At 38.7% G+C, this 24,714-nt stretch overlaps 1 protein-coding gene across 1 annotated transcript in view; it reads left to right on the top strand.

The window, feature by feature from the left end:
• The window catches only part of BRINP1 (BMP/retinoic acid inducible neural specific 1), a 195,829-nt gene that overhangs the window by 118,953 nt on the left and 52,162 nt on the right, over positions 1–24,714 (top strand). The window contains exons 3-5 of the mRNA XM_007968244.3: positions 774–964; positions 7,440–7,609; positions 10,921–11,026. Coding sequence (XP_007966435.3) covers positions 774–964; positions 7,440–7,609; positions 10,921–11,026 — 467 coding nt within the window. The remainder of the gene's footprint in view (positions 1–773; positions 965–7,439; positions 7,610–10,920; positions 11,027–24,714) is intronic.

The raw sequence follows: 24,714 nt of genomic DNA, 5'->3' as shown, positions 1-24,714 counted from the left end.
TTCTTTCTCCTTCCTTCCTTCCTTCCTTCCTTCCTTCCTTCCTTCCTTCCTTCCCTGCCTCCCTCCCTCCCTCCCTCCCTCCCTCCCTTCCTTCCTTCCTTCCCACCTTCCTTCCCTCTTTCCATTTGTTTATTTATTTCTCCATCCGGCATTATCATGAATCCTGCCATGTAGCAGGCACTGAGCTATATACAGGGCTGTGTTAGGGAGTGCCTAAGAAGATTCTATTCTTGTGGTGTCATATACAGTCTAGTGAGAAAGATGGAAAAACAACTAGAAGATGATGGAGGACTCGGTCCTGTGAGAGGTATTGGAAATGGATAATAATCCCCTGGCACAGGGCTAGTGTGATCATTATATAAGAACTTAGACATGATATTCTTGGGGACTATAAAATGCCATGAAAATTTTCATCAGTACATTACCATCCATATAATCATCAGATTATTATTTTTATTACTCCTTCTTTTTCCTCAGTCCCTCTACCCATCCCCTAATAAAAGTAACTCCTGATATTTGTCTCCTTGGTGCTCTGTAAACAACTTGAGGGCAAGGATGTTGTCTATCTAGTTCAATATTCCTGTGACGAGAATAGTACTCAATAAATATTTGTTAGTTGGAGATGACTGGAAGCTGTCGATCAAAGCATCACTTGACACATATTAAAATTATAGGCACTTTCCCATCCAGATGCCTGGATGGATGGTTGGGTGGACTTTGGCTTGAGGGCAGTGGTGGTAAGTTGAGGAGTGTTGCTCATTTCTCCTGCCCAGGGAGTTTGCCCGTTGGAAGGTGAGGAACACAGCCATCGAGAGGAGAGATCTGGTCCGCCATCCAGTGCCCCTCATGCCGGAGTTTCAAAGGAGCATCCGCCTGCTCGGCAGGAGACCCACCACTCAGCAGTTCATCGATACCATCATCAAAAAGTACGGCACCCACCTGCTCATCTCAGCCACATTGGGAGGTAGGTCAGCAGCCACTGGGCCAGAGCCTTCTCATGACTTTGGGTCTGGGATGGAAGGGAGAATGGGATGTCTTAACAGCAAAGTCTTCTTAGCGTCTCTGCCATTCTGCATCACACAAGAGCATTTATAGCCACGTAAGCCAAATTGTCTTGGCTGTTGTGATCATATCCGAGGAGATGATTCGGTTCTATGGGACAGTCTAATTTGAGAGTTTACTAAATTTTCTGAAAATATTGCTTAACCTTGGAATTGGCTCCACTTGTTAAAAATGCCTAAATCTGATCATTTTCTCAGTTCTTTTGGTCTAATCTGGGAAAATAATTAAATTTCAGATATTGTTTAGGGAATATGCTTTGTTTATTTAAGTCTACTTTAGAGACTGATAACTTGAGGTTATCATTTAACAAACAGGTTATCATTTGTATCTCCTGTGGCTTAGAGTAGGTTAATGGGAAAGCAGATTAATTTTTCCACCCTGCTCAGCCTTACCCATCCCTCCCTATCAGGGCCAGTCAGTTTTTGAATGATCAAGGGTAGGAGGGCTCGATAAAGGACAGGAAATAAATGCAAAGACAATGAATGGAAAATAGTACAGACTAGTGCCTTCAGATGCTTGTGGATCTTGCCTGAATGCATCATTTAATATTATGAGCAATCCCTTAAGCACCAGTTTTGCCACAGTGACTGAGTTCACTGAACTTTGAGGAAGCCCCTTTCGGGATAGAGCACTGTGCCACATACTCACAAAGCCGCCGACTGCATTTAAGTATGTCCCATGCCCATTAGGAGAGATTGGCATATTGATACAGGCAGGGTGGACTGAGGTATAATTATAACAGAGGATCTTCTCCTTCCGAGACGTGTTGAGTACTACCAACTGGAGTGGTCAGTACAGACTTCCTGGAGGAAGTGACAGTTTTGGTCCCCAGGAGATGGTTAAGTAAAGGGAGGTGGCAGAGCTTTCTAGGCTCAGCATACAATATAGGAAGACCCGATTCATAATGTGGGGAATGTGGTGGAGAGATTGGTTAGGCAAATTTATTCATCCCTACAATAATATTATCCACTACTTAATAGTTATTTGCCATATAGCAGACATTGTACATTGTCTTTAGCCCTCAAAACTGCACATGATGTCATATTACCTCCGTTTTATAAATAAGGAAGCTGAGACCCAGAAGAAGTATAGCTAGTAAGTGATAAAGCTAAGTTTTTAACTGAGTGTTTTCCATTCACAAAGCGTGCATTCTGTTTTTGATCCAATGTCAGTCATCTCTTTAACCAACTCACTTCCCCACCAACCCAATACCCGCTCCAACAACCAACCAACAAACATGTGTTAGTTGTCTGTTGCCAGTTAGATATTAAGTAGGACTTTGAATATTAAATCATTAGTGTAAATTCTATTCTGTTGTAAAGTGAAAATGAATTCATTTCTACATTAAGTGTAGCATTAACCTGAGCTCGGACATCCCCCGCCTCCATTTCACTTGGGGGAGAAAAAGGCATTGAGACCAATTCAACTCTTCCATTAAAAGCTGTGCTCTTGTCTGAGTTCCTGGAAACCCCAAGTAACCAAGACCTTTCTTCCTCAATGAAATATATTTTTAATTTCTCTAAGGCAAGGTGGTGAATTATTCACAGAGCCTTGTTCCTCTCCTATTTTTACAACACAACATTTTAAAATATGCAAAGCTTTGGATTGAGATCTGGTGTTGGACAGCAGGCCCTAAATGTTCCCTCAGCCCTCAGTGTGGAGGAGTAGAGAGAGGGAAGGCAAAGAGATTTACTGTTGATCGAACAGAATGTGCCAGAAATGATGCAAAGGTTTTCTTACATCATCACTTCATTCATTCACTTACGGAAAGCATGTTTTTTAGGAGCCTCCTCTGCAGTATGAGAGAAGGGAGGTGGAGGTGGGAAGTTGTAGGAAATGAAAGAGCAGGCTCTAAAGTTTGATCACCTGGCTTCTAGTCCTGCCTCCTGCTGTTCACTAGCTTAGTGTCACTGTATTAGTCAGGGTTCTCTAGAGGGACAGAACTAATAGGATAGATGTATATATAAATGGGATTTTATTCAGGAATATTGATTTACATGATCACAAGGTCCCACAATAGGTCATCTGCAAGCCGAGGAACAAGGAAGCAAGTCTGAGTCCCAAAGCTGAAGAACTTGGAGTCCGATGTTCAGGAAGAGGAGACATCTAGCATGGGAAAAAGATGTAGGCTGGGAGGCTAAGCTAGTCTAGTCTTTTCACATTCTGCCTGCTTTCATTCTAGCTATGGTGGCAGCTGATAGATTGTGCCCACACAGATTATGGGTGGATGTGCCTTTCCCAGTCCACTGACTCAAATGTTAATCTCCTTTGGCAACACGCTCACAGACACACCCAGGAACAATACTTTGCATCCTTCAATCCAATGAAGTTGACACTCAGTATTAACCATCACAGTCACCTTGGCTAATAACTCAATCCTCTAAGCCTCAGTTTCCTCTTTTGTAAATAGTTACAATAATAGTCCTTCATGAATATTGCAAAAATTAAACAAAATCATCTATTGAAAGTGCTTAGCACACTGTCTGATACTTAACAAATTGTTGCTATGTTACTATTCTTGTTCTTACTATTATTGTTATTACTTAATGGGGCTAAGAAACTTGGGAATCTGGATTAAGACCCAATTCTGCTACTCACTAGATGAGTGGGAGACACTGAGAAATTCACTTTTCTGTCTGAATATAAATTTCTTTATCTATAAACAAGGAGGTGCAAAGAATTTTATTCACTATAATTTTTTTTCTAAGACCACTGTGTTCATTGAGAAGAAATGCTTTCATAAACTCTTTGACGTGTCAGGTAAGCTCACAAGGAGATAATCAAATACTAAAAGATGCTTCTTAACCTGTCACCTATGAGACAAATAAATATGTTTGTTTGGCTCTTTAGGAAGAGGAAAGAGGAAGGGAAGACTATGGGAATGGAGAAGCAGAGGTGATGGGAGGGCCAACAAATAAGAGATTTCCATGAGATCTCCAGATTTTTGGTGAAATCTATTAAACTAATAAAATACATCATGTGAATACTCTTCTGAAGGGTGGTGAAGGGAAAAACTGTATATCTGGAAGGTCACATAAGAAAACGGGAGTAGAAATTTTCCTTAGCCCCCCTGATGACCATATCTTGGGGCTGAAGGAATCACCTTGGAGACTGGGTGCCTGTGTGACATGTGTGATTAAGCTTGCATGCATGACTATGCATGCATGGAAGTACATCTGTGTAAACAGATGTGCACAAATGCCTACCTGTATAGACAGATGTTCACAAAGCCTATTCCTGCTTAGATATGAGTTAATTTATACATGAGCATGTATTCATGCATACTGTACACATGTGTACACATCACTCACATATATATGTTGCAACATGTATATGTGTGTGTGTGTATGTGAGCATGCACATGCATATGAGTGTGTGTATTGCACGAATATCTTTTTATACATGAGGGCTCATCATTTTTGTTTATTTGTGTATTCATTATTTCCCTCCCTGCATTTTGGGAGAGGTCCCCTTGACTAAGAGGAAGGCTGAGAATAAAATCCCAGGGGCTCAGAAGGAAAAGAAGAGTTATGTCCCAGAGGTCGAAAGTCCAGTCAACTCATCTCCTCTCTGGGAGCAAAATCTCCTATTGACTCAAAAGGTAATAGGATCAGCTCCCAAACTTCCCTTTGAGAGTCCCATTTTCTTCACTTCTGAGACAAGGTGCTGCAGAGTGAGGCAAAGTCTCCTGGAGAACAGAAAGACTCAGAAAAGGCCTATGTGAGGGAAGAGGCAATTTGCAGGAATGCCCAAGGGGGAAAGCAATTCTAAACAGAACATTCTCTTAATAAACAAGAAATTAAGCCTTAGTAATGCAACAAGAAGCCCATTAACCCCTCTTGATCTAAAGGTTTGCTTCTGCCAGTTCTTAGTCCAGAGGGAACGGGGCTTGTTTCTCCTTCTCCTTCACAGGCCCCTAAGAGAGCCTGAGCTGACATGTGGAACATTTATTTCCTCTGCCTCATGGCTCAAACTCTTAGCATATTCACTTGTTTAACTTATACCTTTCCACTCATCTGTCTGTTCATCTATACACCCATCCATTCATCCATCTATCAATCTATCTATCTATCTATCTATCTATCTATCTATCTATCTATCTATCTACTTATCCATTAACTGATAACTGAACATCTATTCTTCATCAGACCCTAAGATAAGCATTGGAACATTAGAAAGATGAATCAGGTGGCATCCTTGTTCCCCTGCTCCATTTCCCATGGTCCCTAGAACTCAAAGTCTAATTGGATATAGCATCGGTTTTAAGCCAAATCTATTCAGGTTGCTGTGGGGGCCAAAGGATAGACAATTATGTATTACTACATGACAGTAAAGCTTCTGGGGAAACTGCAAACACAAGTACTTTACTATGAACTCAACTCAAGCCTTGGCCAATGAAACCTGAGAGTTATTTATCTAGTTCAGGTAGGGAGGGAAGGACTGAGGGAAGGCATCCCAGAAGTGATGTCTTTGGTGATACCTAAGGGATGAGTATAAGTTAGCCAGGAGAAAAACAGAAAAGTAGAAGTCCTAACAATGAGGGAAAATGGGGGCACATTTGTGCAGGATAGAGCAAACCCAGAGAGCAGCAAAAGTTACAGCTGGAGTGCCCAGATCATCCAGGCCTTGTGGGTCCACATTATCTACAAGATGCAGGTGCCTACCCTTTCTCTGGTCTGCATTGCATTCTGTGCACTCCTCTACCTTGGCCATTCACCTGGTATATTGAAATTATCTCCTATGACTCTGTATCCCTAGACCAGCACTAGCCAATAGATATATGGTGTCACCCCAAGTGTGAGTCACATATGCTCCTTTTAAATTTTCTTGCAGCTACACTGAAAAAGACGAAAAGGAGAAATCAATTGAGAAAAAAAGGACAAATCAATTGAACAAACATTTTTACACTGTTGGTGGGAATGTAAATTAGTTCAACCACTGTAGAAGAGAGTGTGGTGATTCCTCAAAGATCTAGAACCAGAAATACCATTTGTTCCAACAATCTCATTACTGAGTGTATATCAAAAGGAATATAAATCATTCTGTTACAAAGACAGATGCACATGCATGTTCATTGCAACACTATTCACAATAGCAAAGACATAGAATCAACTCAAATGCCCATCAATTATAGACTGCATAAAGGAAATGTGGTACATATACACCATGGAATACTATGCAGCCCTAAAAAAGAATGAGATTATATCCTTTGCAGGGACATGTATGGAGCTGGAAGCCATTATCCTCAGCAAACTAAGGCAGGAACAGAAAACCAGACACCACATGTTCTCACTTAGAACTGAACAATGAGAACGCATGGACACAGGGAGGGCAACAACACACACTGTGTCCTGTTAGAGGGTTAGGGTGGGGGAGCATTAGGAAAAATAGCTAATGCATGCTGGACTTAATACTTAGATGATGGTTTATAGGTGCAGCAAACCACCATGGCACATGCTTGTTTACCTATGTAACAAAACTGCACATCCTGCACATGTACCCCAGAACTTTTAAAAAAGAAAAGTTTGCACTAGTTTGTGATAATGTAGCTTCAGGTTTTCAACTGTTTACCAAATCAAGCATCTTAGAATGAAAAAAAAAATGAAAAATGAAAAAAGAAACATGCCCTTTTTCACAAAGTTGATAGAGAGTAGAGGCAGCTCCCTGGAGCTTCCTTTCAGAAGTTCTGGAGAAACAGTTCTTTATCCAAATTAAAACTCATCAGAGTTTAGCAATGTTACTGATCTATATGTGCGTGTATAAGAAAAACTTCATAGAAGAAAATGTATAGATTTTTGTATTTGCATCTACATTAATTTAAACATGTCTATCATTCATTCATTTGCTTCCATCCAAATATCTATCTTTCTAGCTATCCGCCATTCATTTATCTATTAAGAAAAGATCAGGGGGAGGGGAAAGAGAAAAAGGAAAGGAGAAAGAAATGAAGGAAGGGGAGATGGGAGAGTAGAGGAAAAGGAGGAACTGCATGATAATGAGGAGAAAAAAGAGGAGGAGAAAATAATAAGAGAATATCTATGCTACATTTGCCATTGTATAGAAGAGACTGAACTTTCTTGGAAGAGGGGAAGGGGGTTTTGTTATAAGATGATGCTGATGAGAAGCATGAAGTCGATTATTAGGGGCTGGACTTTGTTGATGGAGGTTTTTTAATGATCCTTGTCCTAATGAAGCCTGGTGTTTACAGCCACCTCTAGACAAGTTATTTTCATTGTGCCCTTGATTTTTAGAGGCAGAAGGAAATATGGGCCAAATTGATTGGAGATTTAAGGCTGTTTTCAGCATCCAGGTCCCATACCTGTCCTCACACATGAAAGCTTGACAAACTTTCTTATCTACTTTTCTTTCCCATCCAGGGGAGGAGGCTTTGACCATGTACATGGACAAAAGTCGCCTCGACAGGAAGTCAGGGAATGCCACTCAAAGTGTTGAAGCTCTGCACCAGCTCGCATCATCCTACTTTGTTGACCGTGATGGCACCATGAGGAGGCTTCATGAGATCCAGATATCAACTGGAGCAATCAAGGTACAGCTTGGGGGTGGATTTGGGCGGCAGGTTCTCAATACAACAGCACTACAATGCAGGCATTCTAAGAGTGGATGGACAGATATAATTTCTGGGTTCATAACCATGTAGCTCGTGATGCCCTCTGCCAGCTGCTCTGATTGATATTGTCACATACCCTGTAATTAATATCAATGTGCATTGTCATTCCAGTGGCCATATGTACTGGTTTACTAGAGTATCCTGGCTATAGTCATGGCATAATTATCAATAGTTCTCTCATTCAGTCTTCTGTGTGGAGATTATCAGATCTCCTTTCTAGAGAAGAAACAGAGACTATGAAGAGGTAAATGATTTTCCTGAGGTCTCAGAGAGAGCAATGATTAGATTACTGACGCCTAGCTCAGCAATATTTTAAACATCTATGTTTTTTATTCTTTCCTTCCCACTCACCATTTTACAGATGGGAAAACTAAGGCTAAAGGTTTAAAGCCTTGGGGTTACACAGTTAGATAATAACTTAACAGGAACTAGAACTCTGCTTTCAAGACCAGGGGTCAACAAAAGTTTTCTGTACAAGACCAAACAATTATTTTAAGCATGGCGGGCTGTATGACCTGTAGTGCTGTTACTCAACTCTGCTGTTGTAGTGTAAAAGCAGCCATAGATGACATGTAAACAAATGGGCATGGCTGTGTTCCAGTATGACTTCATTTACCAAAACAGGCACTCTGTGGTTTGCTGATCTATGCTCGTCTACACCAGCACTGTCCACTAGTACCTTCTAAGACGGTGGAAAGGCACTGTATCTGTGCTAGCCGAGAGAGTAGCCACTAGTCACATGGGATTATTGAACACCTAAAATGTGGCTACCAAGGAGCTCATTGTTTAAGTTTTTTCCATTTTAGCTCATTAAAAATTAAATGGTCACATTGAGAAAAGCAGCCCTGGACTTTCAACTCAGTGCCTTAGAACACAGGAACTTAAACAAGATTCCATTTTAAACACAACAAATTCAGACAGCCTCTATAAAGAGAATGTGGGAGGACATCCTCCACGTAAAGTGTTTGTTCTTCTGAGGGTTTTAGTGCAGATGTTTCCATCTCAAATATTCTTTAACCAGATTATGCCTGCATTTTACATCTCAGTCTTTAATTTCTTCTAAAGAAAATGCAGACCTAGCCTTATATTAAGACTTTCCAAGATATCTGTAGGGAAAAAGGGTGAGGGTAAGGCCAAGGGGTCTTACCCTGCCAAGGCTGGCAAGTGAGTCAGAAATTGACAAAGGAGAGAGAAAAGTGTGGGAGGGAGAGAGTCACTGAGGAGGGAGGTAGTAAGGAGAGAAATAAATCAGACCAACAAGCAAAGGGCCAGTTTATCCGAAAAGAATCGCCTATATTTGGGGGATTATGTTGTTAGGTAACTCGGCACAGAGAGATGGATCTTTATGAAACCATCAGAGTTAGAGTGCCACAGAGGCCTGGTTTTCATTATCACCAAATGGTTCTCTCCCCTCTGGATGGGATGCAGAATTGAGATATTGAAGCTCTGTCAGAAGATAATCCTCTTTTGTGTGTCCTGGAAGTGCAGTCTGCCTCTGTAGGAGGAATTTTTCAGAGAAATTGCACAGAGGCCACTCAAGAAACCATTTCTTATGGTAGGCACTGTCTTCTGCACTTAACTTGGCCCTTGGATTTTTCATAGCATTTCTTACCACTACCTCAAGACTAAGCTGTCTAAAACTTGTCTCACTATTGGGTCTGTTTTTTTTTTGTTATGGTTTTTTTTTTTTTTTTTTTTTTTTTGGTTGTTATTGTCTTTTGGAGATGGAGACTTTCTCTGTCACCCAGGCTGGAGTGCAATGGTGCGATGTTGGCTCATTGCAACCTCCGCCTCCCGGATTCAAGCGATTCTCCTGCCTCAGCCTCCCAAGTAGCTGGGATTACAGGTGCACGCCACCACGCCCAGCTAATTTTTGTATTTTTAGTAGAGACTGAGTTTCATCATGTGGCCAGGATGGTCTCGATCTCTTGACCTTGTGATCCACCCACCTTGGCTTCCTAAAGTGCTGGGATTACAGTCTTGAGCTACCACAGCTGGCCTGGGTCTGTTTAAGATCAGCCACTAACCCAGATGGAGAAGTTTTGCCCATTCACTATTCTCCCCACCATAGGTATCTTTAGGAAAATAAAATGGTAAGTTTAACTCTCTCTCAATAATAAATATGTTATTATTTTGTATATAAAAATAAATTATTTGTAAAACAAAACAAAAAATACAAAACCTAATTATTCCCCATTTACTAAATATTACTGTACCCTAAGTGTGAAACACTTCAAAAATATAATCTCTTTACCCTATTTTGATGACTAATAGCATTACTAACATTTTATAGATGGGGAAGTTGAGGCTTAGAAAGAGAAAGTTACTGATCCAAGGTTTCACAGCTGGAAAAGGGCAGAGAAGGTGCGTGTGGCTGCCTCCCAAGTCATTATTCCCTACAACGGATGCTGTGTTTTTATAGCTGGATGCAAACTTCAAAACAACCCTAAATAATGGGAAGCAAAGACTAAATAAATGAAGAGGCTTCTTTTCATACTAAGCCATTCTTATTTCAAGGTTATCTTTTTGAATAGGCTGTTGCTCTCTTATCCACTACCTCAAGTCTTTCTAAGACAGTGTTTTGGAAATGCACATCCACAGGATTGGGTCATTGTCTCCTGTGGCAGCACAATGCTTCTGCTAAATCTTCTTTAGGAAAATGGGCATCATTTTCTTATTCTTGCCTAATAATAATATATATGTACTCATTACAACTTACGGAGCCGTTTGGTAATCAGGTACCCATTATGGAACACATGCCATGTGCCAGGCATTTAGACCCATCGTACCTGGTCTCACAACCTCTCTGGAAGAGATTTACTAGCTTTGGTTTGCAGATACTTAGAGAGGTTAATTGGTTCCCCTAGGTCCCAGAGTAAGTAAATGGCCTAGCCAGGATTTAACACTAATTTTTCTGATTCCAAAGTCAATGCTTTTGAAATATAGTGCGTCAACTTTTAAGTTCATGTCATACTTGCAGCCACCGTGTGAAGTGAGAACCAGTGGTAGGAACAGGCATGCACTCTGTATGCTTGACCACCCTGCTAGCCTGTCTACTCAGTGACAGCCGTGGTTGGTCCCAGACACAAGCACGGAGCTCAGAAAGTAATCATGGACTCAAACCAGGAGGCCTTTTCTGCTGACTTTGCTCTGCTGGGGCATGACTCTTCGGGGTATGTCCTAGACAAGGACTCCTGTCTCACACCTGTCTCATTTGATGTCTACTGCAGGTCACAGAGACACGCACTGGGCCTCTGGGCTGTAACAGCTATGACAATCTGGACTCTGTGAGTTCCGTCCTTCTGCAAAGCACGGAGAGCAAACTGCACCTTCAAGGTAGGAAGCCAGTGGAAAAAGTGGGTTCAGTGTTGGGGGAAGCAGCATGGATGTGATATGCGGGAGAGGGGATCAGGAGGGATGGTGTGAAGGGATAACAAAGAAGAGGAAGCATGGAAAATGTAATGAAAACTGCAGATATAGAAATTAGACAGTTATGATAGGTGTGTACATATATATTTAGAATTTTATTATATGCAGGACATTAAATTCATGATTATTAATTAGTTTTCAGATAGAAAGTAAGGAAATGTGAGCTTTAATTAACTTGTTTGTATTTGTAAATATCTGTATTTCTTTGGTGTCTGTATATGTCAAGTTTATGTTTGGGGCTCCATATACGTTATTTTAAAGAAAATATATCCTTTAAAATAGTAATTTCACCCTTATTAATTCACATCATAAAAAGGAGAGCAGATTGCCGGGAAGAGTTGGACAAGGCTTTAAGTACACATAGTACTGTTTTTAAAAAGCATAATGTATTATATCAAAAAAAGTAAGGATTTCAATTTTTCACATGAGAAGTCTAAGTGAATTATATTGCATTAATACAACATAATATTAAATTGGTACTGATGTTTATAAAGAATTTACAATAATATGTAAAAATAACTTGTTATAATGTTAATAAATAAAAGGTTTCTGATGGAATGGATGGCATGATCTTAATAATTTAAAGAGGTAAATAAAAATAGGCTGGGTGCAGTGGCTTACACCTGTAATCCCAGCACTTTGGGAGGCCGAGGTGGGTGGATCACGAGGTCAGGAGTTTAAGACCAGCCTGGCCAATATGGTGAACCCCAATGTACTAAATATTTAGTAATACAAAATTACAAAATACAAAAATTAGCTGGGTGTGGTGGTGTGCGCCTGTAGTCCCAACTACTCAGGAGGCTGAGGCAGGAGAATCGTTTGAACCTGGGAGGCAGAGACTGCAGTGAACCGAGATCCTGCCGTTGCCAGTCCAGCCTAGGTGACAGAGCAAGACTCTGTCTCAATAATAATAATAATAATAATAATGGCTGGGCGCGGTGGCTTACACCTGTAATCCCAGCACTTTGGGAGGCCCAGGTGGGCAGATCACGAGGTCAGGAGATTGAGACCATCCTGGCTAACACGGTGAAACCCCATCTCTACTAAAAATACAAAAAATTAGCCGGGTGTGGTGGCAGGCGCCTGTAGTCCTAGCTACTCAGGAGACTGAAACAGGAGAATGGCATGAATCCGGGAGGTGGAGCTTGCAGTGAGCCAAGATCATGCCACTTCACTCCAGCCTGGGCAGCAGAGCAAGACTCCACCTCATCATCATCATCATCATAATAATAATAATAATAATAATAATAAAGCAAGGAAATATGCCCAGGTATTAGAATAGCTTATCTCTGGATCTCTAGGTTGCTGATGATGTATTTTAGGCATCTAGTTTCTTTTCTAACTTCTCTACAATGATCACATATTAACTTTATAATCCAAAAGAAAAAATGACATGTTTTAACTTTGAGCAGACTAAAAATGTGACCTTTTAGAAAGGTATATGATAAAGGTGATTCTGAATGTCAGTGGGAGGAAGTTGGGTTGAGATTGGCAGGTAAAGCTAAGAAGAGCCTAATGTGACTTTTATATTCTGGTTTTTTGGCAACCCTTTGATTCATGCTCCTGTTACAGAAGGTGGTTAGAAAGCATCTCCTGTTTTCTAACATGCATGGAGGGCTTGGTAGTGTCACTTGAGGGCAGTGAATGAAAATTCCTCAGGGAAATTCAGGCCAAGAAAGTGGTTTACTATTAAATAACAAAACACAACACAATAGAAACTTAAATACATGGAGCATAACCCTACCCTGTTTAGTAGAAAAAAGAGTAGACAGAAAGATTTGCTAATGCCTGTTAAGAAAGTAGATAAGGAAAAACAGATCTTCCTTATGTGTGCCAGGATTTTCAGTGTGTTAGTTCATTCAATACCTATAGAGACCATGTGAACTGCGAGCCAAGATTTGAATCCAGGCAGTGAAGCTCCAGTCAGTTTGATCACCCTGCTGTGCATACTGAGGGTGGAAAGATTGTGAGTTATAATTGAAACAAAACAAGAAGGAATTAATGACATATTCCTACCAAGGAAATCACTGAGATCTTAGGGACATTTACAGGTTGATTTACTTGAAGCCAGTGAAGCTTAAGGTTCAAGGATTCTGCACCTTCCAACTGCCCACCTTTTCTCATTCTAAATACATACTTAGTTTCATATCTAATTTTGAATTTTTTAAAATAGAACAACTATTCTATAAGACTTATGTTCTCCAAAATCTAGGTCTGCCATGACAACATTATTAGAAGGATACTATGAATCAAAAGGGTGGTGGCAGGCCTACTGTCCTACCCTAGATGGGTTAGAGTACACCTGGAGGATTGGATCCATGTTTGAGCATCACACTCCAGGAGGGATGTTGAGAAACTGCAGTTTTTCCTGAGAAAGTGTTTCACTATAATAAATAGTAAAAGAAGGTTAAATTGAAGCAAAAATGACTTGCTGCAGATATCTAAAAGGCTGTCTTGCAGAAAAGATAATCAATCCTATTACTATTAATAAAATGGACCAATCCCAACCTAGTAGGAAGGGGGAAATTATAAGGATCCCAGCTTTTAACCCAGTGTAAAATGGATCTTTCTAGTACACATTAATGACCAAACCTGGAATGATCTGCTGAAGGATGCAGTGACTCCCTGTTATCAGATAATTATAAGTAGATTATATTTGGTACAAATGTTATAGAGATTATTTAAGCATCAGTTAGGTTGGGTGATTGAAGCAGGTGGTTTTAAGTTCTTCCCAACACTGATTCTAGGATTTTATGAAAATGATGAATTATAAAACCTTTATTGAGACTAACTACATGCCAAAACCAATACTAGACCCCGGGCACATAATCATAAATCAGTTCAAGTCAACAAATGTATTTTTTAAAGAACTCATGTTGGTAATGAGACAGACAGAAAAATAAAGTCGTGAAGAAGACCGACATTGTTTCTGCCCCAAGGAAATATACATTCTATTAGAGAAGATGAGCTTCAAACAAACAAGAGTAGGTGTAATAAATTTTAATGGAGAAAAAGTATAAGGTTTATATGCCACTAGATATCATGGGGACTTAATGTACCAGGGAGCCAGGAAAGTTTCTACCAAAAAGATAAGTAGGATAAGACCTGAAGGATGAATAGGAAGACAGAGGCATGGATAGAGAGGCAGACAGAGGATCCTCATGAAGGGATATTCAAAGAAATAAGAAACTCTTGTGAGATTAAAGCAGAAACATCAATGGTGAGAAAGACAAGATAATCTTTCAAGTCCTAGAAGGCTTCTGCAGCACATTAATGAGTTGAAAGTTAATTTGAGAGCAATGGATACCATGGAATGCTTTTTTAAAAAAGAAGTAACATGAAGAGATTGATATTTTAGAAGATCATTCTGACTTTTGTGTGGACAGTTAATTAGAGGGGTGGATTAGAGGGTGGTGACAGTTAGGGGGCTGCTACAGAACTCAAGAGGAAATGCCACAGATTTAGACCATGGGGGTACCAGTTGAGATGGAAGGAACTGGAGCAATCCCAGAGTTACTTAGGAGGCATTATGACGAGGATTTAGTGAAAGGACCATAAAGAATTTAGATAATTGGGTGAATGGCTTGTGGGGATGAGATAGAAAGGATAGATGGGCAAGTATCTATGATTCAAGATAATATATAATCTAATAGTCATAATAAAATAAGACATGGCATTATGGGGATTCAGAAAAGGGAGTGATTCATTCTGTCTGTTCAGGTAGAGGAGTCACAAGAAAAAAAATATCTGAGAAAGTATCATATTCTCTAGTGAAAGGCAAAACAAAAGTGCTCTAAAATATAAAACAGATTATCTCATGATTTCTGAGTGAGCTCATGTTTATTCAGTAGGATGCAAAAAAAAAGGCTGATAAATTGGATACATTAGAACTACAATTTATGTTCATCAAAATACTATTAATATTATAAGAATACAAACCATAGAGTGGAAGAAAATATCTGTAATACATGTGCCTGACAAAAAACACTTATAGAATACAGAATATACATATTTTTAAAACTCCTGAAGTCAAAAAGAAAAAGGGAAATAGTCTTGTAAGAAAAGAAAATGAATGAAAGACATGAACAAGCACTGCACAAACAAGAGTGTCAAAATGCCAAATAAACACTTAGGTGTTCAACTCTCCTAGTCAGGAAAAAAAGTGTAAATTAAAGTCACAATTTAATGTCATAACACAGCAATGAGCATGACTCAAATCAAAAAGACTGACAATATCAAGGAGGGACAATGTGAAGCTATGGGAACTTAAGCACATTGCTTATAGGAACACAAATTTGTACAACCACTTCAGAAAACTCTTGGCAGTATCTACAAAAGACTGCATGTGTCCTTGGCCTATGACCCATTGATTCCAACTCCTATGAAAACATGCTCACCAGAAGACATAAATGTCCACAGCAGCTCTATTTCAAATAACTCCAGCTGGAAACAACCCAAATGTCCATCAACAAGAAAATGGATAAATAAATTGTCATACATTCATACAATGAGCTACCATACAGAAATAAGAAAGAATAAACCGCTGTTTCATACAACAATATGGAAGAATCTTACAAACACAGCATTGAGTAAAACAAGTCAGACGTAAATGAGTACAGGCTGTGGGATTCTATTCCTAGATGAGTGGAAAAAAAGGGAAAAACAAATATACAGTTTTAGAAGTCCAGAGAGTGTTAACCTTTAGGGAGAGGAATGGGATAGTGGCTGAAGGAGTGAGAGACATTTCTGGGGATATTGGTAATGTTCTGTTTTCTGGGGATATTGGTAATGTTCTGTTTTTTTAATCTGGTTGGCAGTACATGGATGTGTTTGCTTTGTGAAAATTCAAAAAGCTGCACATGCTTTATTTTTATGTATACATTTCTGTGTATACAATACGTATCTATTTAGGTTTTATTTAATAACGTGTCCCATGTTGACATCCTCTGCAAAGAGAGAACATGAATAAAACAGGGAGGCATGGGAAAGTGGGAGGTGGTTCAGCCCAGCTGGAGGACAGGCTGCATGAACTGAGGTTAGAGGAACCAGGAATGACAATACATATTTGTTTTTAGTGCTTCCTCATATGCCAGAGATTATGCTAATTTATTTTTATTAGATTTATTTTTGCTTATTTATGTATATTTTTATTTTAACTTGTTTTTATTTTATAATTGTACTTATTATATTTTTAATCTTCAACATGATTCCCATGAAGAAGGTGTAAATAACATTCCCATTTTTGCAGGTGAAGAAACCGGGGCCTAGAGAGGTTATCTAATAAGTGGCTGAGCTGGAGTTTTAACTCAGCCTAACTTCGAGCTTCTTCAGATGTGTTTCCTCTGTGTTTCTCTATTCCTCATCTCATTCCTTTGAATGAGGCTGGGAGGGCAGATTCTGCAGAAGGCTACTTTGGTGGATTGAGAACAATATCAATGGCACTCTAATGACTTTCACTTTGTGATGTTTCATGAAATGTTTATTAAACAAGGCAAAGGTAAAGCAAAATAGAAAAAAAAAAAGAAAGAACAGGATTGGAGGAGATTAGAAATGAGAAAGAAAGCATCATGAGAATGATCAGAGGCTATTAGTAGTCATAGCAGTAACAGCTCAAATAGTGGCAATAACACTAATAGAATAATGATAACTTCTTATTTTCATACTTCTCTTTCCAAGAAGCCCATTGAATGTTTTACCAACAGTGTCATGTAATTTATTGTAGTATCCATATGGTGAAGTATACAGGGAGCAAAGCTGTGCCTCGGTAGCTCACTGATGTGGAAAGGGATGCAGAGAGAATATTTTGCTGAAATCTATGGATGATACAGAAATTTATTCTTTCATACATTTACTCATTTATTTATTTAGTAATATTTACAGAGCACCAACTGTATGGTCAGGTATGGTTTTAAAGCCAGATATACAGCAGTGAATAAGATAAATGAATCATTTTTGAGCTTATAATTGATGTGTGGGTATGGCGAAAGCAGACAGTAAACAAATTTTTAAACTTCTTTATAATCAGAGAAATAATGAAGGAGCAGGTCATAGAGAAACTTGTAGACCATGGCAAAAACTTTAGATCAGATTTTACTCTGGATGCAATGAGAAGCAATTGAAAATTTAGGCAGAGAAGTGACTTGACCTGACTTACATTTTAAATAGATAACTGCGGCTATTGAATAAGACAGTAGAGGGCAAGAACAATTATAGGATATCAGTTGTTAGGAAGCTGTCATGTTTATCTAGGTGAGAGAACATAGTAGCTTAGATCATGATAGTTACAATGAAGGTGGTGAGAGGTGATTGGATTTATGAATGAATATTTAAGGTTGTCCTGACATGATTTGGTAATGAATTCAAAAGTATTTGTGAGAGAGAGAAGTCAAGGATGACCCCAAAGTTTTGCCTGGGCAACTGCAATGGTAGAATGGTCACATTGCTATGATGGGACTGGTAAGGACCAGTTTTGATGGGACATGTGAAATTGGGTTCAAACCTAGTTGAGTTTGAACCTAAGTTTGACAAGTCTATTCGATATCCAAATGCAGATGTTGAGTGGAAGACATTTGAAAGGTAAGAGGAGAAAACTGAACATACAAATTAAGATATAAATACTATTTAATTATCTGAGATTGAACAAGATTACTTGGGGAAAGAGTGTAGATAGAGAAAAAAATTCAGCTATTGAGTCATGGAGAAATTAATGTTAAAAGGTTGCGATGATGGAATGATGATGAGAAACAAGAAAAGGAAGCTGGGGAGTGGCCAGAAAAGTAGGAAGAGAGACAAGAGTATAGAATCTTGGATGTTATATAAAGAATGTTTTTCAAAACAGAGAGAGCAGCAACTGCATCAAATACTGTTGATAGTATCATTAAAGTGAGGACTGAGAACTGAGTATGATATTTAGCAATACATGGGTCACTGATGACAAAGGATGTTTTCAGTGGGATTCTGGGGGTGAAATTCTGGAGCAAATTCAAATGAAATTCGACAGCAAACTCTACAGAGTAGTGTTACAGTAAATGACACAACAGCTTGCGGTGATCAGGAGTAAAGAGTTATTTTTTCTTTTCTTTTTAACATAGAAGCAACAAAACTTTTGTCCAATGTTGAGAATTATTCTGTAGAGAGGGAAAAATTGGTACTGCAAGCAAGGGAGGAATAGTTTTACAATCAAAGTGGAGCAGGCAAGAGTAAATAGGGTCTTGTGCATAACTGGAATTATTTGTCTTAGATAGGAGCACATATTCTTAGCAGAGAGGAAAAGGAGAACCTGAAATCAGAGGCCAGTGCAATTTGTAGATGTGGTAATGGGGGCATTTTCTTGATCTTTATTTCTTGATTACCTGTCATAGATTTTAAATTGTATAATTTTTCAGATATTAATACCTCTGGAATTAGAATGCTTTTTATTATTGATGATGTGTCTTAGTTTAATTTGGCAGGGTATTATTTTCTTAGTATACATAAAACTGGTGTGTTTTACAGTAAATATCATCTTAGATTTGTAGAATCAATGTCATAAGGTATTTCCCCTGAAAAATTGAGTGAGGTCGTTAGCTTATTCCCAGTTTTCAAAAGGTAAAGATGAATGCAAGGAGGATAGAGATCATTAGGAGATGGAAGACTAGGCCAGGGAAGGGAGATGGGGTCAAAGATTATTAACTTGAGGTATCGTCTACCCTCTGCCTGAACCTCCAACAGGGCCACCTGAGACTTGTGTTTTGAGAGCCTTCTCCAAATCTTCACATTCAAATGGTCTATCTGGTTTCTTGGTCTTAAATCATTTCTCTTCCTTCTCTTCATCCTCCTCTTTTTTCCTTCTTCTTCCCATCTTCTTCCTCCTCTTTGACCTTTTCTTTTTCTGTGTCTCTGCTTGAAACCTCAGCTCCTTCTAGACTAGGCTCTCTTTCCTATCGCTCATGCACCCGGATTCTCCTCATGCCTAAAATGACATCCTCACTCTCTTTTATTGAATGTGGCCCATCTCTCAATGCCAAGCACAAATGTCCCCTCATCAGAATCATTCCTTCTCTGCCCTCTGCCTTGATTCAGCTCCTTATTTCATCATTTCTCCCTTCCCCAGATCAGTACAATGAGGGTCAAAGCAACCTTGTTCAGATCTCACTCCTGTTGATCCATTGCCTCACAGCAGCCAGTGTGATCTTCTTAAAGCCAAATCAGATTCTCGCTTCCCTCCTCACAGCCCTTCACAGCCTCCATGAAAGTTTTGGTATACAGTTTAGATTTCTTAAGTTAACACTAGGCTGTTCAAATGCAAAACTTGCCAATCTTCTTGGCTTTGCCTTACGCTATCACTCAACATATACCATATCCATGCTCCAAGCCCATGCCATTTCTTACATTTCACTACAAGCATCTTTTGAAAACTATTATTTTTATTTTTTTATTGCCCTGCACTTTTACACAGCCTTTCTCCAATTCCTGAACTTTTCATCTCTCTCAGGTAAGCTTCTCTAAACTCGCCTCTCCAGACCATTAGATGGTCTGCACAACTTCTTCTCTAGGAGTTGCCACACAATAGTATCATCATCCTGTTATTAACCTGACTCTCTAATTGGCCTAGATTCTTGTTTGGTAAGAACCATCTCTCTTTCTGGTGCAATACATAGAGACTGATATATAGACACTGTTCAAAAGATATTTGCTGTATGAATGTATGAATGAATACATGAATGAATCACCTAGCCCATAGTGAACTCTGTTTTTTTCTTTGAACCCTTAGACTTCTTATCCCACATGATACTGGATTCAGTTCAACCTAATGACCATTTCCTGAGGGCCTACTGTATGCCATTCTCTGTGCTGCATTGCACGCACAGCATTCTTCAAAAGGGCATGTGCTTTTGCTGTTGCTTTGGATGTTACATCTTCCAAGCAGGGTCCTACCATTGAATTCTCCAATAGCCACCTCTTCTGAGAAGCCTCCTGGCTTCTTTTGCTTCTCTGACCTGCTACATTATGACCATTGTCACTCTCTTTCTTATATAAGGAGATACAATGTAGAATAGTGGCTTCAAGAAAAGGCCCTGGAGTCAAACAGACCTTAGTTCCAGTACTAGTGCTACCATTTGCTGGCTGAGAGGTTTCAGATAAGTTACTGCAGCCTCTGAGCCTCTATTACTCACTTACTTCCTATGGTTGTTGTATTATGCATGTAAGAATATACATTATTTCTGGCTTGGATTAAGCATTAAACAATGTTAGGTATTATTTTTACCACCTTTATCAATGTGTTACTTGCACAATGTTTGCTTTATTTATATTTGCATCCTCCATGGCATATGTGCTTGGCCAGTATCAAGTGCTCATTAAATATATGCTGAATGAATAAATGCAGTGTTCCTTACATAGTTAGGAACTCAGCAAATCCATCCACAAAAAACACAGTAAGTATTTATGGTGTGCCAAATATTAAGAACAACCTCTGTGTTAGTCATAGTGTAGAATCACAGTCTAGGGGATTAAACCAAATATATATACATAAAAAGCATACTTGGCAACTTTAAAGATAATCTCAATTTGATCAGTTTATTTATGAATCAATCAAGTAATTAATATTTTTCTCAATGGATTTTATTCAATATACATCAGTTCACCCCTTTATATTAATCTTCCTAAGTCATAGCCTATTAGGACAGACGCTTGCCTGAAATCACTCCATGGTTTCCCCATGTTCGTGAGGTCCCAAATTCCCTTTCTAGCTTCATTTCAAAAGCCCATTGGAACAATGGAGGTGGGAGTTTCCTATAAGAGACAATGATAATAACCAACATGCCCAATCTTGCAGATTATCTTTCCTCCAGCTCACCCTCTTCTTTCCCATTTGTCTTTGCTCAGCTGTATCCTCTACCAGAGATGCCTTGCATTCCCATCTCAACTCACTGGCATTCTACTTAGTCTTCAGGAACCATTTAAAATGGTATCTTGCATGCACACATGCACATATACATGACTGAATAAAAATTTCCCTCCTCTCACCCCTTTATAGCTCTTTGATTACCTCTCATTTACAGTATGAATTTTTTTTTTTTTTTTTTTTTTTTTTATTTTACTCACCTTGCAACATATTCATTTATGTTTAGGTTTTTATCTTTTCTATTAGATTAGAGTATAGGCCTTTTTAAAGGCAAGGATTTTTCCTGCCAATTTTACATTTCATAGTATTTAATGTAGTGCCATGGGCATAGGAATTACATTTTATATATATATGTGTGTGTGTGTGCGCGCACACGTGTGTGTGTGTATACATGTACATACATGCATTTGCTGAATTGAGTTTTTGAATATAATTGGTGCTAGTGTGACAGTGGAAGATAACGAGAGAAGGAAGACTAGGAGGAAGGGGAAAGGAAAGAAAGGAAGAGAAAGAAGAGTGGAAAGAGAGAAAGGGGATGGGGAAGTGAAGAAGGGGGTAGAGGGAGAGGACAGGGCAGAGCAAGAGGAGCCGTCTGATGAAGAGTAGTGTCGATAATCCCATTTCTCAGTAGCTAGACATCACAGATGGAGTGAAGATGAGTATTTTCAAAATCATCTTGCAACAAGTAGTAGAAAAAGAAAGTGTAGGAGAAATGTTTAAAAGTAACATTTTTTTGAGATGCTATCCTTCTTAGACATTGAGCTTATAACCATTAGCCCATTTATCCATCCCACCAACTAACAGTTAGGAATCATGCTCCCCACTATACAGATTAGGAAATTGAGGCTCAAAGAGGATGAGAAGACAGAATGAATAGGTCTCCTTTTCTAAAGCCCTCTCCTCTCCCACACGCCCATCACTTTATGTGGACTTGTAACCTCAGGGTGATACACTGAATGACTGTTGCCAGTACCTGGTCTCAACAGCAGCTTTGGGGTGAATCATCTTCGTTAGGAATTAGTCTAGAGTCACAAGCAATGGCTCATGCCTACAGCCTCTCTTGTCCAGTTAGCAGGGACCTGGAGGCACTAATGGGAATTTATGTTTCTGGCTTCCTGTGGCTCTGCTGATGAGGTCCTTTCAATGAAAGAGCAGTGCCTTTAGTGTCTTCATGAAAAATGAGATTACTGATTTCCACCCAGCTAGCTGCATCCAAATGTTGCTTTTACTTTATGAACATAGGAGCACCTTGTTCTATGCTCATCAGAGGAGAAGGATTCTTCTCAAGAAGAAAGGGATTGAAGATATCAGTCAAAGACTCAATCAGAAATCGTATAGGATGAAGAGGATGGGCAGAGAAGATTTGCTGGTGATAAAGATCTTCGACTAGTTTATTAGGCCTCTGAGCTTCCTTAGGTCTTTAAATCTGTAAAATGGGAATAAGAACACATGTATCTCAGTGCTATTATTCTTCATTTATTTGGAAAACATATAGAAAGCACCTGACCTAAAAACCAAGAGGGTTCATAAAATAAGAATACTAATAATCAAGGCTATTACTTGTGAATAATTATCATGTGCCAGGTATAGAGCTCATCTCTTTATATCAATATTTCATGTAAACCTCAACACCATCCTATTTTTCAGATTTTAAAATTGAAGCTCACAAAAGTTAAGTAACTACCTTGTAGAGCAGGAATTTGAACCCAGATCCACTCTTAAACACTACATCATTTTGCTTCCCAACCTGGAGCATATATGTAATAGTCATGGTTTTTACTAGATAAAGAATTTATGTAGCCCTTTCCATGTGCCAGCACCATAACCTTTCTAGGTTCTGCTATTTACTTTAGACAGTCTGTGATTTTCCTGAAATTGCTTGCCAACTTGTGTAGGTGTGACCGATTTCCATAATTATTCTCATATTCTGAAATGGATCTATAACCGGAAAAGATAAAAAAACCCCTAGAATAGATGATACTAGGCTTTGCAGCAATCCAGGAGTATGTGACTATAAAAAGAGCTGCTTTTGACCTACAGAAACCTGGAATCTGGAGGGAACTTAAAGACTCATACTTGGGCAGGAAGGAGTAAAGAATTCTAAGCAGGTACAAACTGATGGGATATAAACTGATGCTGAGAGAAGAAGTGTCAGGGAGTTACTTCTTGGTATGTAGCCATGTGGGGCTATACCTTTCAAATAAACTTGTGGCCAAGTACACAGCATGGAAATCGTGAGAGATGAATGATCCATGTGGCAATTTGGTCTATTTAGCAACCATGTCCCATTAGATTCCTTGTCGATCTCATTGATTGTGCAGAAATGAGGCATCAGGATGGCCAAAACCTAAATAAATTACCCATGATAATTAGTTTATTGACTCCATGGAGATATGGCGCCTGTTTTTTGTTTTTGTTTTTGTTTTTGTTTTTGTTTTTTAAGATGATTGGGTCAATTCTTATCTTCTTCCTAACAACTTACCTTAGAATTAAGCTCTCCTTTCGCACTGTCAACAAAGCATTTTTAATGTGCCTCTATTATATTCCAGAGACATTCTGTCTTGTCTTATGTGTACCATTGTACACATCTGCCACTAAATTGTAACTGAGATTGCTGAGAGGAGAAACCACATGCTTTTTCATTTGTTCATTATTTTCTTCTCTTATAGAGTTTAGCTCATAGTAGGTGCTCAATAAATGTTTACTGATTTAAAGTTCTTTGAACTGTCAAATCTATTTGTTTTGAATCTTGTTTATTGTTGCAGAATATACACAACATAAAATTTAACACTTTAAAACGATTAAAATTTAGTGACAGTACATTCACAATGTTGTGCAAATATTCTTACTATTTCTACAACTTTTTCACAATCCCCAAATCAAATTCTTTACCCCCTAATTAGTTATTCCCTATTTCCCCTTCCCTTCAGACCCTGATAACTACTAATCTGCTTTCTGCAGATTAGTATAGATTTGCCTATTCTGGGTGCAGTCTGCCCTCTATACCCTTGAGTTTCATGTCTGTTGGGTTCTGGATCTGTGGCTTCAACCAACCAGATAGAGAATATTTAAAAATTAAGAATAATAATAATAATACTACAATAAAAAGTACAAAAAGTCAGTACAGTATAACAACAGTTACATAGCATTTACATTGTATTAAATATCACAAGTAATCTAGGAATTATTTAAAGTATAAAAAAGGATATGTGGAGGGTATCTGCAAATACTATGCTATTTTATATAAGGGACTTGAGCATTCGTGGATTTTGGTGTCAGAGGGTGGTAGGAGGGTGGAATTCTAGGACCAATCCCTTGCAGATACCAAGGGATAACTGTATTTCAAATCAATGGAATCATACAATATGTGGCATTTTGTGTCTGGCTTCCTCCATTTCACATTTTCAAAGTTCGTGGATGTTGTAGCATGTATCAGTACTTCATTCCGTTTTATGGCAAAATTAATACTTCATTGTATAAATATACTACATTTTGGTTTTTCATTCATCAGTCAATGGACATTTAGGTTGTTTCCACCTTTGACTACTATGAATAGTGCTGCTATGAACATTCATTTACAAGTTTTTGTTTGAATGCTTGTTTACAGTTCTTTTGAATATACACTTAAGGTAAAATTGCTGAATCATATGGTAATTAAATTAAAAAAGATTTGGTGTAAAAAATACATGTATTTTGTGGCAGATTTCAT

Source organism: Chlorocebus sabaeus, chromosome 12 (assembly GCF_047675955.1).
Source record: "Chlorocebus sabaeus isolate Y175 chromosome 12, mChlSab1.0.hap1, whole genome shotgun sequence".
Classification (NCBI taxonomy): Eukaryota; Metazoa; Chordata; class Mammalia; order Primates; family Cercopithecidae; genus Chlorocebus; species Chlorocebus sabaeus.
The sequence above is the reverse complement of the archived record's forward strand: the minus strand, read 5'-3'. Positions and strand labels throughout refer to the sequence as shown.